The sequence below is a fragment of the Geotrypetes seraphini genome, chromosome 3, assembly GCF_902459505.1.
Source record: "Geotrypetes seraphini chromosome 3, aGeoSer1.1, whole genome shotgun sequence".
Lineage (NCBI taxonomy): Eukaryota > Metazoa > Chordata > Amphibia > Gymnophiona > Dermophiidae > Geotrypetes > Geotrypetes seraphini.
In genome coordinates this window covers 47,691,226-47,710,271 of record NC_047086.1, presented here as the reverse complement: position 1 = coordinate 47,710,271, position 19,046 = coordinate 47,691,226, and the positions used below count along the sequence as shown (strand labels likewise).

Here is a 19,046-nt window from a genome sequence, read left to right as displayed (position 1 = left end):
ACTAAGGGAAACTCACTTGATACGTTCCTCCCCCCCCTGCGCGAACCAGCACCCCTTGCCCGAACAATTTCAAACTTACCCCCCGTCTGGCACTGGCACGCAGCCCACAGGACGTGCCGGTGCTGCTTGAAGAAGTTCCTACCTCTTGCTGGGCCTTGAGCATCTGCGCATGCTCAAGGCCTTCTAGTTCTCCCTGTCGCCGAGATTCTCGGAGATCTCCGAGAATCTCAGCGAGAGGGAGAACTAGAAAGCCTTGAGCATGAGCAGATGCATACTCAAGGCCCAGCAAAAGGCAGGAACTTCTTCAAGTGGCACTGGCACGTCCTGTGGGCTGTGTGCCGGTGCCAGATGGGGGGGGGGGTAAGTTTGAAGTTGTTCGCATGGGGGAGTGGGGTGCCGTTTCACGCGGGGTGGCCTTTGTGAGCTGGGGGGGAGTGATGCCGGTTATCGGAGGGTGCTTGCAAATCGAGTCAACACTTGGTTTGCGAGAATGTTTTGCTCGTCTTGCAAAACACTCGCAAACTGGGTTACTTGCAAACCGAGGTTTGACTGTATTAGCATTTGCAGATGATTTGATGATTATTTTAACTAATCCAGTAAGTTCTTTATCACATCTGCTTGAAGCCTAAAATGAATTTGGATTTCATTCTGGATTTAAGTTAAATTATCAAAAATCAGAAGCTCTACCATTCCATTTTAGTCTACCTATTCATTGGCCTAACACTTTCCAACTCACTTGGCCATCTGAGAAAGTTGTTTATTGGGGATCACTATTCCACAGGATATTTCTCAACTTCATGATCTCAATGTACAACCCTTAATGGATAGAACTAAATCTCGTCTTTTGCCTTGGCGTTATCTTCCTATTTCTCTAATGGGCCACATTGCTCTCTATAACATGTTGGTACCACCTCAATGGTTTTATGATTTTCAGATATTACCTTTCTAGGAAAATAGAACTTCAATTGGACAAATTAATTTGTGGATTTCTTTGGCTTGGAGGTCGTTCTGGTCTCCCTCTTAGTATGATGGCCGCATTGCTCTCTATAACATGTTGGTACTACCTCAATGGTTTTATGTTTTTCAGATATTACCTTTCTAGGAAAATAGAACTTCAATTGGACAAATTAATTCGTGGATTTCTTTGGGTTGGATGTCGTTCTGGTCTCCCTCTTAGTATGATGGTTTTACCCAGGGGTCTCCAAAGTCCCTCCTTGAGGTCCGAATCCAGTCAGGTTTTTGGGATTTCCCCAATGAATATGCATAAGATCTATGTGCATGTACTGCTTTCAATGCATATTCATTGGTGAAAGTCCGAAAACCTGACTGGATTTGGCCCTCAAGGAGGGACTTTGGAGACCCCTGGTTTTACCAATTGATAAAGGAGGATTGGGTATGTTACATAGAAACATAGAGTATGATGGCAGAAAAGGGCCGGCGGCCCAACAAGTCTGCCCACTCAAGAACCCTCTCTCCTTTGAGAATCCATCTTTTAAGTATAACTCTGTAGCAACCCCGCCTGTTTGTCCCATCGTCTCTTGAAGTCGAGGAGGTTACTGGCCTCGACTGTCTGGCGTGGAAGACCATTCCATCGATCAATCACCCTTTCGGTGAAGAAGTATTTCCTGGTGTTACCATGAAATCTTCCCCCTTTAAGTTTTAGCGGATGCCCTCTTGTCGCCGTGGGACCCGTAAGAAAAAATTATTTCTTCCTCCACCTCAATGCGGCCCTTGATATATTTGAATGTTTCTATCATGTCCCCCCTTTCTCTGCGTTCTTAGAGAGTACAAGCACAGTCTGCTCAGACGTTCTTCATATGGGAGATCTTTAAGTCCCAAGACCATCCTAGTGGCTATTCTTTGGATCGACTCCATTCTCTTCACATCCTTTTAATAGTGTGGCCTCCAAAACTGGACACAGTATTCTAGGTGAGGTCTCACTGTGAATCTGTATAACAGCAGTATGACTTCAGGCTTTCGGCTGATAAAGCTCCTTCTGATGCAACCCAGCATTTGTCTAGCTTTGGCTGAAGCTTTCTCCACCTGATTGGCAGCTTTCATATCTTCCCAGATGATTACTCCCAAGTCCCTTTCTGCAACAGTTCTTAAGTTTTCACCGTTCAAGGTGTATGTTCTGCATGAATTTCCGCTACCAAGATGCATTACCTTATATTTTTTGGCACTAAAATTTAGTTGCCAAGTACTGGACCATTGTTCTAGTAAAAGTAGGTCCTGCTCCATAGTGTTGGGCCTGGTTGCGCTGTCAGGTTCTGTTGCCTTACCCACAGCATTGCATAGTTTGGCGTCATCAGCAAATAATATAATTTTGCCTCGAAGTCCCTGAGTTAGATCCCTTACAAAGATATTAAATAGTATCGGGCCCAAGACCGAGCCCTGCGGCACTCCACTGGTCACTCTCGAAGTTTTTGATGGAATACCGTTTACCATTACCCTTTGAAGTCTGCCGCTAAGCCAGTCTTCTACCCATGCAGCCAGTGTTTCTCCTAGTCCTATCGCATTCATCTTGTTCAATAACCTATGGTGTGGGACACTATCAAAAACCTTACTGAAGTCTAAATACACGATGTCCAGGGATCCTCCCCCGTCCAGTTTTTTTGTTACCCAGTCAAAGAAGCTTATCAGATTGGATTGACAAGACCTTCCCTTCGTAAAGCCATGCTGATGAGGATCCCTTAATCTTTCGTCGTCCAGAATCGTGTCCAATCTGTTTTTAATCAATGTTTCCATAAGTTTACTCACTATTGATGTGTGACTCACCGGTCTGTAATTTTCAGCCTCTGACCTGCATCCCTTTTTGTGGAGCGGGATAACGTTGGGCAGTTTTCCAGTCCAAGGGAAAGATTGAAAAGCTCGGCTAACGTTCTGCCAGGACATCTCTCAATTCTCGAAGTACTCTGGGGTGTAGATTATCCGGGCCCATAGCTTTGTTTACCTTTAATTTTGATAGCTCGTGGTAGGCGTTGCTCGCTGTAAATTCCATGTTCCGGAATGGGTCCTCAAAGCTCCCCTTTGTCTGTAGCTGAGGTTTGGATCCTGGCGCTTCACAGATGAAGACTGAGCAGAAGTAGTTTTTGAGTAGATCTGCTTTGTCTGCGTCCGAATCTGCAAAGTTACCGTCAGGTTTCTTTAGGCGCCCAATACTGCTTGTGGTGTTCTTCCTGTTGCTAATGTATTTAAAAAAGGATTTATCCCCTTTTTTAACCTGCCTAGCTATGTTTTCTTCCATCTGGAGTTTGGCCTCTCTGACTGTCGTTTTAACTTTTCTAGATTTTGCCAGGTAGGTTTCTTTAGATTCCGGTCGTTGTGATTGTTTGTAGGTTACGAAAGCTTTTTTCTTTTGCTTTACTAGTTCTGAGATCTCCGCAGAGAACCACTGTGGTCTATTTTTTCTGCGTTGTTTGCTCACGGTTTTTATGTATATGTTGGTTGCTTCTTGCAGAGTAGATTTCAGAGCCGACCATAGCACCTCTACACTGTCCGTCGTACTCTGGTTTTGCAGCGCTTTGTAGACATAGTCCCCCATGCCCTGAAAGTTAGTTCCTTTAAAATTTAGGACTTTAGTCGATGTATTTGACCTAGTGGTCCCTTTCATGAGGTGGAACCATACCATGTTGTGGTCGCTGGAGGCCAAGGTTTCTCCCACCGATACCTCTGTGACACAGTCTCCGTTGGTGAGTAACAGGTCCAGGCAGGATTGCCTGATCCCTGGTGGGTTCTAGTACATCTGCTTGAGGCGTGCTCCTCGCATGGAGGCTAGTAGCCTCTTGCTGCCGCTGGTTGTAGCGGAGGGTTTGTTCCAGTCCACATCAGACATATTGAAGTCTCCTAACACTGTATCTCCACGCAGTGTGATGGTCGCAATGTCTTCAATTAGTTCATCGTCTGCATTCTCCCTTTGTTTTGGTGGTCTGTATATAACACCAAGGTACAGGCATTTGTTATTGCCCCTGGCAAGGTTCACCCAGAGGGATTCTCCTTTATACTTGATGTCTGTGATTTTAGTAACTTTGATGTCTTCTCTAATGTACAGAGCTACTCCTCCTCCTGATTTGCCTTCTCTGTTGCGACAGAGTAAGTTATATCCTGGTATAACCATATCCCATCCATGGGACTCTGAGAACCACGTTTCTGATATCGCCAGTACATCAAGGTCGGCGTGCCTCATTTTTAATTCTAGTTCCAGAATTTTATTGCCTAAGCTATGGGCATTAGCATACATGGCTGTCCATACTTTTTGTTTGTATGGAGTATTTTCTGTCCGAGATAGTTTGTCCCCTTTAATCTTGCTTTTGTCGCCTTTATTATTGCCTTTGTCTCCTTCAGTATTCTCCCCCACTTTATCGACTTGATTACTTACCTCTGACTCCAAGATGGAGTCTCTGTCTCTCCCTCTGCCCCCCACTATACCGACTCGATTACTTACCCCAGATATTAAGTCTCTGTCTCTCGCTCTGTCTCCCTGTGAATTGACGCGAGATAATTTGCCTTCCTCGATCATGCCTTTGTTTCCTTTGGTATTGCCTCTGTCCCCTTTAGTATTCACGTGATTACTTACCTCAGATTCCAAGATGGAGTTACTTACCCTATTAGTGTGAACCAGGCGTCGTCCCAGGAGGTTCTTCCCTCTTCTGGTTAGGTGTAGCCCATCTGGTCCCTGCAGTCCCTGAAGTGCCTCTCCGTGGTCCAGGAAGCCGAAGTTCATCTCTTTGCACCATCCCCGTAGACATTCGTTAGTCCTCTGGATCCATTCTTCTCTTGCTCTCCCCTTGTTTCTTACTGGTAGGAAGGAGGAGAAGATCACCTGTGCTTCCAGTTGCTTCTGCTTCTCACCTAGGGCTCTAAAGTCTTCCGGTATTTTCTCCAGTGAGTTCCTGACGGTGTTGTTTGTCCCAACGTGGATGAGGAGCATTGGGTAGTGGTCTTGGGGCTTGATTATTTTTCCTATGCAGGTAGTCACATCCCGGATCCTGGCTCCTGCTAGACAGCAGACCTCTCTTGGTTGTAGATCTGGTCTGACTCTGCATACCGGTCCCTCGGTTCCCCGCAGCATAGAATCCCCAATAACAACCACTCTGTGCTTCTTGGGGGGGGGGGGGTGCTGGTTCGTTGCTTCTTGAGTTGGAGTCGTCTGCCGGGTTTCAAGATTACACTCCTGGATATCCTCCTGACTTTCCTCCTGAGTTCTGCTAGCGTGTCTTTCTTGTAGGAGCTGAAATCTGTTGCTCAGGATGATCTACAGTGTCAATGTGAGGTTGCTGTTTTTGCATGAAGATAACCAAGAGGAGGACTGCTTTCTGTGTTTGCTTGCAGAGGTGACTAGTTGCCAGGTGTCGTCATCTCGAGTCTCTTCTTGTACCCCAGTTTTTACTTCCAATGCTGCATGTCTGGTTGGTTCGGGTGTCTTGAGGATGGACCTATCTTTGTGCACTTGCTCGGAGACTAGAGACAGTTCTTGGAGGACATCATCGATGAACGCCTCGTCTTCTCGGATACTTCTTAACCACTGCACTTCTTCCCTCAAACTCGTCAGTTCTTGCAGGATGTCTCCGTTGGGCTGTTGCTGGGTGTCCTCTTCTGTCTGCACAGAGACTGAAGTCTTCAGTTGGGGCTCCGCTTCGGTCTGTACAGACCATCCATCAGGGGGGGGTCCTCTTCAGTTTGCACGGAGACTGTTACCTTCATCTGGATCTCTTCGGCAGCCGGGGCTGTTGATCTTGATTGTAGTCTTGGTGCTTCTTGTCTTCCCTGCCATTCCTGTTGTCCTTAAGACGCTTTATAGAGGCATATCATATGCATCATATACATGATTGGTTCTTATCCACTTCTTATTTCTCATGGACTCCGGTGGCACTTAAGTTTTGGAAACCTTAACATTTTAGTTATCTTTTACATAACTGGTGAAATCCATATTATTTTTTTCTTGTTCCCTTAAGATCCACATGGAGACAGTCTGCAATTAGATGGGTATAGATTTTCGCTCTACTCCTTTGTTACCTATTTGTGGCAATGGTTTTTTTCATCCTGGTATGTCATCAACTCGATTCCAGATAACAAAGAAGGGATCCATTATTTATTTGTATCAGTTTCTTAATAATGATACTTTATTAAATCTCTCTTAATTGCGTACTAATTGTGGTTGGAATAATTTTGATATTTTTTCTTATATGCAACTCAATTATATAAAATCATTATCAACTTTAAATTTATTTACTAAGGTGTATGAACTTTTATCAGAATTATATTGGTTGGAATCTTTAAAATATTTCAGACACTCTCTTATGGATTTTTCTCCATCATTAGATTATACAAGGGTGGCCCAGGCTTGGAATGTAGAGTTAAATATTTCATTACAGGGTTACAATATAAATAATTTTTTGAAATTGATATATAGAATATTACCTATCTCATATTTTGAAATGGGGTATAAATTTATTTGTCGTTTATGTATAGCACCTTGGCATGCTTTTCGTGCAACACTTACCTCTGAAGATTCTTGTCCCAAGAGTGGCCATATTAAAGCCAATTATCTCGTATGTTTTGGCTTTGTCCTTATGTACATCAATTTTAGTCTATAGTTTTTTCTAGAGTTAGTGGCATGTGAAATACTAGGTGGCATTGCAATAGTTATAGCTTATTTTGGCTTTTTGTTCTGCAGCATCCTGTTCCCAGAGGACTTAAAGGCTTTCTGAAACGTGTTATACTTTCAGGCTTAAAAGTCATCCTTTCTCTTTTGATAGAATCATTATATCCTACCTATAGCCCAGTGGAAGGCAAACTCATTAGTCAAAAGAGCCAAAATCAGCAGTGCAACGATTAAGATTTTTTTTTGAGAGCCATACACCCGTGCCCGCTTGCGCTATGATGGCTACGTCAACCTGACTGACATCCCGCTCACCCGCACTTAGTCAAAATCGATTTGTGGCAGAGCCTAGAGAATGACACGGGGAAAAAATTTGTCTCCGTCCCCACACAGTCCCTGTGAGCTTGGTCCCCATCCCCGCAAACCACCTGATCCCATCCACACAAGCCTCAAATAGTTTTATACTGACCTTATATCTATATATATAAAATCGGATGTATGTATGTATGTGCCGCGATCACGCAAAAACGGCTTGACCGATTTGAACGAAACTTGGTATGCAGATCCCTCACTACCCGGGATGATATGTTCTGGGGGTCTCGCGGCCCACCTGCACACGTGGGCGGAGCTACAAACAGATAATCGGATTTCACCCATTCATGTCAATGGAAAAAATGTAAAGAGCTGCCAACGCAAAAACGGCTTGCCCGATTTGAACGAAACTTGGTATGCCGATCCCTCACTACCTGGGGTGATATGTTCTGGGGGTCTCACGGCCCACCTGCACATGTGGGCGGAGCTACAAACATAAAATCAGATTTCACCCATTTATGTCAATGGAAAAAATGTAAAAACTGCCTCCGCAAAACCGGCTTGCCCGATTTGAACGAAACTTGGTATGCGGATCCCTCACTACCTGGGGTGATATGTTCTGGGGGTCTCACGGCCCACCTGCATATGTGGGCGGAGCTACAAACATAAAATCAGATTTCACCCATTCATGTCAATGGAAAAAATGTAAAACAGCTGCCAACGCAAAAACGGCTTGCCCGATTTGAACGAAACTTGGTATGCAGATCCCTCACTACCCAGGATGATATGTTCTGGGGGTCTCGCGGCCCAACTGCACACGTGGGCGGAGCTACAAACATAACTTCAGATTTCACCCATTCAAGTCAATGAGAAAAATGTAAAAAGCTGTGGGACCGATTTGAACTAAACTTGGTATGCTGATCCCTCACTACCTGGGGTGATATGTTCTGGGGGTCTCGCGGCCCACCTGCACACATGGGCGGAGCTACAAACAGAAAATCAGATTTCACCCATTCATGTCAGTGGAAAAAATGTAAAAAACTGCCATTCTCACAGTAATTCCAACTACCTGGGGTGATATGTTCTGGGGGTCTCGCGGCCCACCTGCACACGTGGGCGGAGCTACAAACAGAAAATTCGATTTCACCCATTCATGTCAATGGAAAAAATGTAAAAAGCTGCCATTCTCACAGTAATTCACAAACGGCTTGACCGATTTGAACGAAACTTGGTATGCAGATCCCTCACTACCTGGGATGATATGTTCTGGGGGTCTCGCGGCCCACCTGCACATGTGAGCGGAGCTACAAACAGAAAATCAGATTTCACCCATTCATGTCAATGGAAAAAATGTAAAAAGCTGCCATTCTCACAGTAATTCACAAACGGCTTGACCGATTTGAACGAAACTTTGTATGCAGATCCCTCACTACCTGGGGTGATATGTTCTGGGGGTCTCGCGGTCTTCCTGCACACGTTGGCGGAGCTACAAACAGAAAATCAGATTTCACCCATTCATGTCAATGGAAAAAATGTAAAAAGCTGCCATTCTCACTGTGACCAATTTGGACGAAACTTGGTATGCAGATCCCTCATTACCTGGGGTGATATGTTCTGGGGGTCTCGCGGCCCACCTGCACATGTGGGCGGAGCTACAAACTGAAAATCAGATTTCACCCATTCATGTCAGTGGAAAAAATGTAAAACGCTGTGGGACCGATTTGAACGAAAATTGGTATGCAGATCCCTCACTACCGGGGGTGATATGTTCTGGGGGTCTTGCGGCCCACATACACACGTGGGCGGAGCTACAAACAGAAAATCAGATTTCACCCATTCAAGTCAATGGAAAAAATGTAAAAAGCTGTGGGACCGATTTGAACGAAAATTGGTATGCAGATCCCTCACTACCGGGAGTGATATGTTCTGGGGGTCTCGCGACCCACCTGCACACGTGGGCGGAGCTACAAACAGAAAATCAGATTTCACCCATTCAAGTCAATGGAAAAAATGTAAGAAGCTGTGGGACCGATTTGAACGAAATTTGGTATGCAGATCCCTCACTACCTGGGGTGATATGTTCTGGGGGTCTCGCGGCCCACCTGCACACGTGGGCGGAGCTACAAACAGAAAATCAGATTTCACCCATTCAAGTCATTGGAAAAAATGTACAAAGCTGTGTGACCGATTTGAACGAAACTTGGTATGCAGATCCCTCACTACCTGGGGTGATATGTTCTGGGGGTCTCGCGGCCCACCTGCACATGTGGGCGGAGCTACAAACAGAAAATCAGATTTCACCCATTCAAGTCAATGGAAAAAATGTAAGAAGCTGTGGGACCGATTTGAACGAAACTTGGTATGCAGATCCCTCACTACCTGGGGTGATATGTTCTGGGGGGTCTCGCGGCCCACCTGCACACGTGGGAAGGGTGGGTTCACCCAAGAATGTATATGTTCTTGCTCCTGGAGGTGAAACTAAAAATGTTGTTTATAATCAATTTTTTGTGTTAGTTGAATCGTATTCATTTTGTCAAATATTTCACATTATACTTTGAATATTTTACTTTTTATAGAGCTGTAACAAAATTATTTCATTCACCACTATAAAGTATCTTTATTTAAATCCATTTACAGTGTTATTGCTATAATTAAATACCCGTGCAACGCCGGGGCATCAGCTAGTTAAAGTATAAAAAGAAACAATATTCTGTACAATTGTCAATTTATAAATCAGCGTCTTCTCCACACTCTCTCTTCTCCACTTCCCTTCAGCGCACGCACATAAAAACAAGCAAGCAATTTTATATCATTTTCATTCTATTCATTCATAGAAATTAAAGTCTAAATAATGCCAGTCACATAACAAAACATGATTTTACAAAAATAATTCCCTGCACAGTCAAGCCTGCAAGGATTACTAGATGTCTTTCAGCAGCTCCTCTCCCTCCCTCCCCTTACCTTCGTGGCCAAGTCAAAATGATCTACCAACAATAAAATTTTTAAAAAACACAAAGCACACTGTACGCAAAGAAAATGTTAATTATCAATTTATATTCCGCGGGTTTTCAAAGAGGTCAAGGCAGATGACTTTGCAATGTCACCTCAGTAACAACTATACAAAAATAGACAAATATGCCCCCTCCCTTTTTACTAAACCGTAATAACGGTTTTTAGCGCAGGGAGCTGCGCTGAATGCCCTGTGCTGCTCTCGAGGCTCATAGGCTCCCTGCGATAAAAATCGCTATTGCGGTTTAGTAAAGGGGGGCCATAGTGCAAAATATAGACAGTAGATATAAATTCTCAAAACTTACACATTTTGATCACTAAATTGAAAATAAAATCATTTTTCCTACCTTTGTTTTGGTAATTTTATCAGTCTCTGGTTGCACTTTCTTCTTCTGACTGTGCATCCAATATTTCTTCCCTTCTTTCAGCCTCCTGTATGCTTCCTCTCCTCCAGACCTCATTCCCTCCCCCAACTTTTTCTTTCTTTTAACCTTCCCCCTTCTTTCTTTCTCTCTCCGTGCCCCCTTTCTTTGTTTCTCCATGTCCCCTTTCTTTCTTTGTCTCCCCCCTTTCTTTCTCCCTGCCCTCCTCCAAGCCACCGCCATTGGGGAACATGCTGCCACCGCCTCCGTAAAATAGGCTGCCACTGCCGCCATCGGGAAACAGGCCGCCGCAGCTGCCGACGAGTTCTGAGCTCTCCCTGCTTCCCTTCCCTGCGGGGCCGACCAACTCTCGCCACCCGATGTCAATTCTAACATCGGAGAGGACGTTCCGGGTCAACTAAGCAGCAATTGGCTGGCCCAGAACGTCTTCTCCAACGTCAGAATTGACGTTGGGTGGCGAGATTGGTCGGCTCCATGGGGGGCTTATGAAAACATGTCTATATTTTGAATGGGACACTAAAAAGGGAAGAATGTTGATCACGATTTGGCAACCCTTTTTAAATACATTATCTCCTACAGCAAGAAGTCATGTTTTGAGTAATAGTTTTTAATTTAATTTAATTTTTTTTTTTTTTTTTAGCAGGCCTGGGAGAAGGGGGTTGGTTATATTTTCAAAAAAATGGTATTAATACAATGTGTTTAAAATGATTGAACAGTTATATTTGTATTATTATAATGTTGTATTGGTATAATGTTTGAATCTACATTTGAAAACTAATAAAAATAAATATAAAGACAAAAAGAACAAATAAGGGATTAGGGAGCTATTTATTGTGGGAGTAATTAAAACAGACATGTTTTGACCCCTTAAGTGATGATAAAAATCCTTTGGACTACTTTGAATTCTGCTCTGCTGGTTTGGCTTTTACAGATTGGTTGCAGCCTTGATTTTTGGATCGAACCTTACCTGATTGCAGATAGTTCTGGTAAATGTTTTATTTAACAACCCCAAAAGGTTCTGCATCACTCCCTGAGAACCATCTGAAGCAGCCCTTATTCTGAGAAAAATTTATAAAAACTCTGCTTATTTCTAATTATTCCAAATTTATCAATTTTTATACTTATGTTCTTTGAGAAAAAACTGTGGGCTACTGGCATTGAATTTCTGGGGCAAAGTTTGCTGGCTAAGCTGATATTCATTGGCTGGCTGGCTAAAGCAAAGCGGCAAAAGATAGATTTGCATGTCTGTCTAGCCACTTGCCTTAGCTGGCCAGTCAGTGAGAAATAGCTGCTGAATATTGGCGGATAGCCAGTTAAGTGATACTTAGCCGACCGGGAGCCATTCCTGGCTGGGTATATGTTCTTTCAAATGTGCTTTTTTGAAATCTTTGTATCTCCAGTCATGTTAAAATCACTGTGCAAGTAGTATTAATATCAAATGGAACCAAGGTGTGCATGCTGGTTTATTCCTAGTAGTGTAAGTTTCTGCAGAGAGTTAGTATGTGCTGATTTTTCTTTGATATTTTTTTTTCCTTCTCTCTGCTAATTTAGTGAAGCAAATCTGCTAAGTGTAGAAGACAATGATGAAACTGATGGTCCAAATGAAGAACATAAGGCAAGTACAGAAAGTTTTAATTTTAACTTTTTAATATGTCTATGTTCCTTAATTTCTCTCAACAAACAGGCTCAGTGGGTGCTGCATACATGTTCCTCTCACATATATTCTAAAAATGACTTCAAACATAGCTAGAAAATGTTTTTAAAAATGTAGAGGGTAAGTTTTTATAATAGGTCATTTATGTGTGAAGGTCAGGTCATGTTGGCACCTGTTTTATGAAGGCACTTGAGCACTTATATGTCTTTATTAAATATAAACTGCAGAAATAGCAGCTAGATTTATGCCTGTTCAAATAGGTCATGGCTCCATCCAAGCTCTTTTCCTGGGTCAAGCCCTCACTAGGTCAGCTAAAAGTATGCACCACCTTTGGCACCTGTGGGGTAATTTTATAAAAGAGGGGAAAAAAACCCCTTCAGAGATAAACTATTAAATTTCCAGACTAAATAAGGTAATCACCTCACAGGCTAAGAGAGTCCTTTAAGAAATTTAAAAAAAATAAAAAAATAAAACAACCGCAAAAACAAAACACATCAAAATCACAGTATTCAAAGCATCAAAATTCCAGTGTGTCCAAATAATGTGAAATTTATACTTATGACAAAAATAATGGTCCAACCAACGGTGGCCAGTGTATTTAGCTTAACAGCTTCAATGGAGGAAAAGGACCATAAAAGAGCTGCCGATGTCTACCTGTGGTTCTTTTTCCCTGATGAAGCTGCTGTTAAACGAAACACATTGTTTATTGTTGGACCATTATTTTTTTTCATAAGATAAGTGTAAATTTCACAGTATACAGAATATTCTGCCAGCTTGTCCTCAGATAAGCATAGTTAGTCAGGTGTAGCAGCTGTTATCCAAGGACAGCAGGCAGATATTTTCACAACCCTCGCACCTCACCTAGTTGGCTTCTTAGCTTTGTTACTGAATTGATGGTCCCGTGAGTAGATATTGGGCGGGAAGGCACCAACACATACAGTATGGGCAGTCTTAAAGATTTAAAGTGACAGTACACTTTTTGACTATCCATGCTGGGTTCAGTGGATGATGTCATCCATGTGAGAATATCTGCCTGCTGTCCTTGGATAACGTCTGTTACAGGTGAGTAACTATGCTATTTAGTCCCTTTTGTAACAATATTGCTGCTCCCACTTTCTTAGAAACAGATGAAGAAAAATATACATTGCCCACCCAAGTTCTACATAACTCAAGATGTTCTCTTTCTGTCAATCTTGTCTCTTGAAGGCATGTAGTGTCAGGATAACACACGTAAACTTCTAGTAGTCTAGATATATACTGGAACATTGTAAAAGAAAGACAAGTATATGCTGTTTTACCCAGGTACCCAGTGTCATATGGAGATGAATATAGCAAGTGAAGGGAACCAAATCACAAACTTTAAATGAAAACAGTATACGAGAGAAAAATAAAATATATCAAGAGATAAAGATGAACTCCATAAGCCACTAATAGACATAACGCAATAATTAACCTCATTACCTCCCATTTTATCCCCCCATCTTGCCACCTTCTTTATCATCCTGCTTTCTAACCCAATTTGGAACCATGCTAAACTTCCATGTTGTAAAAAGTACATGATAAGTTAGCAGATCACTAGAAGAGGTCCCGTTCCATCCACTAAAGAGGAAAAAAAAATCCTGGAAAATATATAATCACACCAATATTATAAATCTTATACCACACATTACCTGGCATGGCACAAAAAAACATGAAGAGACTAAGATGATGTAAATGCTTGTTTCAGCGATTTGAAGGTTCTGTATCTCCTGCACTGCCTCAAATGAGTGCCATCGAGCCTTATAATAGACTTTCAACAAGGCCAGATGGAGAAACATGAAACACAACTTTCTCCCTACCAACTGAGAGCACAATGGGTGAAACATTCTGCGATGTTTTGTCAGGGTCACAGAGAAGTCCTGAAATATGTGCATGGGGTTACCTTGATAAATGAGTGCATTTGTTTCTGTAGTGCCGCAGGATTTCTACTTTGTGTATTTAATTGTGAAGCTTCACCACCACCACATATGGATGAAGATATCTGTTTTCTGGCCTGTTCTTTGTGTTCATTTCCAATCACGCAGGGCCCTTGCCCTTACACATGGGAAACTCCACCAACCATATTTCCAGGGTCTGGAATTGTCTTTGGATGCCCAAAAATTGTAAGCTACCTCTGTGGGAACGATTTTCTAGATCTTCAATATTTTCAGTATGTGTGCATACCAGTGTTCACAAAGAATCAAAGTCTGCTTTGCTTTCCTTAGCATTATCTTCAGTCAAGGACATCCGATTTTCCAATTCAGTTGCCCTTAGTTCGAGTCTGTCATCATGATTTCTAAATGGGAAATGTGCTCGGATAATAATTTTTCCAGACATGGTAGAGCCCCTTCAGATCTTTCAGGATAAATACTGAGAATTGAGACACCGTGCTGAGGGGGGTCACCATCTTGTGATTTCATCTTTATCCTTTTTTGTGGATTTTGATGCCAGCATCTCACCAGAGTTAAAAATATATTTGTCCGTATGACAATCTATCAGATTGGGGAAAAAAATAATCCAGCTTGATATACCTTCAGTCTGTTCCAGTATGGCAATTCTTATTTTCTTATCAGAGCCAAATTGGAGTGATTAACGATGATGCAATTGGGGGGGGGGTGGGGTTCTCCAAGCATGTCTGCCTCAGTTCACAGCATCACGTGACCATCCTGTTTTTGGTTGGAGTTTTTTTAAAATCACCAAGCAGGATTGTCAGGCATGCAAGTAAGTGATATTTATTTAAAGATTTATAGCCCACTGGGAGGGACTGTTGCGAAGGTTCAGCCAGCTATAAATTGGGAGCGGGTGTTTCTCCGATTGCTCAATGTCTCTATAGCTAGCTCTTTGGTGGAAAATGGATACAAGATGCTATACCAGTGGTACCTTACGCCCATGCATCTACATAAAATGTACCCCCAGGTGTCAAACCTCTGCTGGAGAAATTGTGGACAGCAGGGTACCTTTCTTCATATTTGGTGGGTCTGCCCATATGTTATTCCTTATTGGGATATGGTTTTTGAATTATTGTCTAACATCTTACATACCACTCTTCCTCGAACTATGGGTAGTGCTGTTTTACATCTTCCCTTAGCTACGTTGCCCGCTAAAGCACATAAACTTGCTTGTTTTGTCTTCATCCCAGGACAAGCAGGCAGCTATTCTCACATATGGGTGACGTCATCGACGGAGCCTGGATGCAGAAGCCTTGCAAGCAAACTTGATTGTAGAAACTAGAAGTTTCAAGTCGACCACACTGCGCATGCACAAGTGCCTTCCCGCCCAGCGTAGGGCGCGTCTCCTCAGTTCTCAGTTTTCCGCGGAGCTGAGAAATCCGTCTTTGACTCTGTGTTTATTTTTCTCTCTTCGTGCCTTCTCTCACCGCAGTTTGTGTTATTTTTATTCATGAATCGCTGTGTACTTACTTTATTTCTTTTATTTCTTGTTTAAAAAAAATAAAATTATTTCTTCCATTCGGCTGCCGGGACAGGCCGCTCGGCTGCAGCCCAGGGGCTTCGACCTTGCAGCGGCTGTTTTTCCTTCTATGTCCCAGCCAGCGACAGGTTTCAAGAAGTGTAGCCAGTGTCAGCGTGCGATTTCTCTTACGGATCCATACACCAGGTGCCTCAAGTGCCTTGGGCCACAACATCATCCAAAGTCGTGTGAACGCTGTGCTACTCTTCAACCTCGAGCCCTTAAACGTCATCTACTTTCAGTGGAGAAGCTCTTCCAGATGGATTCAACCACTTCTTCGACTCCGAAGCCGACCTCGGTCTCGCCTTCGACCTAGGACCCTCCTGCCCCACTGCTTTGATCTCAAACCTCATCAGACCTTCTTTGTTTGCAGCGGCTCTTTCCTAGACAACGTCTGCTGTATCTCCTTCTGTTTCCTCAGATCAGATAGCTCAGCAGACAGTTCCACCGGTGGTGCTTAAGGTGCCTAAGACTTCTAAGTCGAAGCACATTTCCACTGCCTCGGTGGAACCTCCAGCCAACGTAGGTGGTCCGGTTTCAGACGCGGATCCATCCTTGCCGGCTTCTTTCCAGACTATGTTAGAGCAGCAATTTGTTCGGTTCCTTACCAAAATGGGACCGAAGCTAGCTATTCTAATCCAGCCTGGGCATTCTGCAGACTCCCGCAAGGTCGAGCCTCTTCCTATGCCTCAGTCTGAGTCTTCACACTCTATGCAGGGAGCAGAGTCTCTGCGAGTGTCTGGTCTGGCATCTAAGCACGTGAAGCAAGGAGCAGATTCTTTGCAAGTGCCTCGGCAGGAGTCCTCACACTCTATACAAGGAATAGAGTCTTTGGGAGTGCATCGAGATTTCTCCATCAAGCCTCTGGAGCTTCGATCCACAGCCTCCAGTCCCATTCATTCTTTGGTGGCATTGGCTGCTTCCCTCTCCGGGAAGATCTTCAAGATCTGCTTCCAAGCACCGTTCTCACCGACGATCGAGACATTCATCGAGGCATCCTTCTAGGCATAGTTCTTCTTCTAAGGAGCGTCCTTCTTCAACAAAGCCTCGATCTACATCTACTTCTACTAGACCGCCGACTCCTCGTTCGAGGTCTCCACTTCCACACCTCAAAGACTCGGCGGTTTCGCTTGCCTCGTCCACGTCTCCCTATTCTTTTGATACCTTTTTTCCAGCCAAAGCCTCATCTTCGACCCAGGCTGCCTCGATGTCCTCGAGTCCTTCAATTGGATGCTGGTTCCAAATACTCTAAGGAGTATCTCGAAGTCATGCATCTTCCTCAACCTCCAGCAGAGTCACTTAAGCTTCCTATTCACAAGCTTTTGTCTCAAACTTTTACCAGATGCTTGGAGACTCCTTATGCAATTTCAGCTGTTCCAGGAAAATTAGACTCCAGATATAAAACTCTCCATTATAAAGGATTTGAGAATTCACAGTTATTTCACCAATCCCTATTTGTGGTGTCTTCCTTGAAAAGATCCCATCCTTCCAAGGTTTATGCTACCGTTCCTCCTGGAAGAGAAGGGAAAACTATGGACAAATTTGGACATCTATCAAAATGCCATGATGTCCTCTAAAGTCCTCAATTATAATTTCCATTTTGTCACTTATTTTGAGTTCCTTATTGCTCTTTTACCTAAATTTCTTACTTATTTAGACACTCAAAAGCACTTTGAATTTCAGGAAGTCATCGCTTCTCTATCACAACTCAAATTACATCTCCTTCAGTCATCTTATGATGCCTTTGAGTTGTCTGCCCGGACGACAGCTTGTTCTGTAGCAGTGCGTCGCCTTGCCTGGCTTCGTACCATTGACATGGATCCTAATCTTCAGGACCGCTTGGCTAATATTCCTTGTGTAGGCAATGACCTCTTCGATGAATCTATCGAGGCAGCCATCAAGAAATTGTCTGAACATGAAAAATCCTTTGCTTCTATTGTCAGACCTAAGCAAAGCCAGCTCCTGTCAAGCCTTCACGCCCTCCTCCCATTTACCAGAGGCGTTTTGCTCCGAGGGTGGCTCCTTACACTCGCCCTCCTAAGAAACAGCAGCCTCAGAAGCAACAAAAACCTCAACCTTCTGCTGCACCTAAGGCTACCCAGCCTTTTTGACTGTTTAAAACAGAGCATAACCTCCACCGTTCTGTCTCTGACTTCTCTTCTCCATATAGGAGGTCGTCTCCATCATTTTTATCACCGATGGACGACAATTACATCCGACTTCTGGGTGCTGTCCATCATCAGGGAAGGATACTCTTAATTTCACTCAGATTCCACCTGAGCTTCCTCCAAGAGAGTATCCTTCCAGTCCATCCCAGACCGCCCTTCTTCTTCAGAAAGCTCAAGCTCTGCTTCGTCTTCATGCCATCGAACCAGTTCCTTTGGAACAGCAGAACAGGGGTTTTTACTCCCGTTACTTCCTTGTTCCGAAGAAGACGGGCGATCTGCGGCCCACTCTAGATCTCAGGGCTCTCAACAAATTTTTAGTCAAAGAAAAATTTCAAATGTTGTCCCTGGCATCCCTTTATCCCCTTCTCGATCAGAACGACTGGTTATGCTCTCTGGATCTCAAGGAGGCCTACACTCGTATTCCCATTCATCCGGCCTCCCATCAATACCTCAGATTTCGGGTGAGGAATCTGCATTATCAATACAGAGTGCTGCCCTTTGGCCTCAATTCCTCCCCCAGAGTGTTCACCAAGTGCCTGGTAGTGGTAGCAGCAGCAGCTCTAAGGAACCATGGTCTTCAGTTATTTCCTTACCTAGACGACTGACTCATCAAAGCTTCAACATCTCAGGGGGTTATTATAGCGACCCAACAAACTACGTGGTTCCTACAAAGTTTGGGATTCAAAATCAACTTTCCCAGATCCCAACTTCAACCCACACAGAATCTACAATTCATCAGAGCTGTTCTGGACACTATCCAACTCAGAGCATTCCTTCCACAACAACATCTGGAAGCTCTCCTTCAACTCTGTCATAGAGTGTCTTCCCGCTCTTCCATCTCAGCGAGACACATGATGGTACTACTAGGTCACATGGCTTCCACAATTCACGTGACTCCTTTTGCCAGACTTCACCTCAGAATTCCTCAGTGGACCCTGGCTTCTCAATGGACGCAGGTTTGCGACCCACTTTCTCAACACATAACAGTCACTCCTTCTTTGAAGCAGTCTTTCCGTTGGTGGATGCTCTCTTCCAATCTCTCCAGAGGCTTGCTTTTTCAAACGCCCCCTCATCAGAAGGTTCTCACGACAAGATTCTTTGACCTACATTTGGGGCGCTCATCTCGATTGTCTTCGTACACAAGGCCACTAGACCAGTACGGATTGTCAATGTCACATCAATCTGTTGGAATTCAGAGTGATTTTCAAGGCTCTCAACGCTTTTCAGCATCTTCTTCACGACCAGGTAGTCCTCATTCGGACGGACAACCAAGTCGCCATGTATTATGTCAACAAACAGGGAGGGACGGGATCTGCCTCCCTTTCCTAAGAAGCTCTGAAGGTTTGGGACTAGGCAATCTGCCACAACACCTTCCTCAAAGCTGTCTACATCCAAGGGGCGAAAAATTGCTTGGCGGACAACTTGATTCATCT

General features: G+C 43.7%; 1 protein-coding gene across 10 annotated transcripts in view; it reads left to right on the top strand.

Annotated features, from left to right (window-relative positions):
- Positions 1–19,046, top strand: part of SENP6 (SUMO specific peptidase 6) — a 373,212-nt gene that overhangs the window by 32,670 nt on the left and 321,496 nt on the right. For all 10 annotated transcript variants that reach the window (XM_033935430.1, XM_033935428.1, XM_033935423.1 and 7 more), the window contains one exon: positions 11,857–11,920. In XM_033935430.1, the coding sequence (XP_033791321.1) occupies positions 11,886–11,920 (35 nt within the window). In that variant the 5' untranslated portion in view covers positions 11,857–11,885. The remainder of the gene's footprint in view (positions 1–11,856; positions 11,921–19,046) is intronic.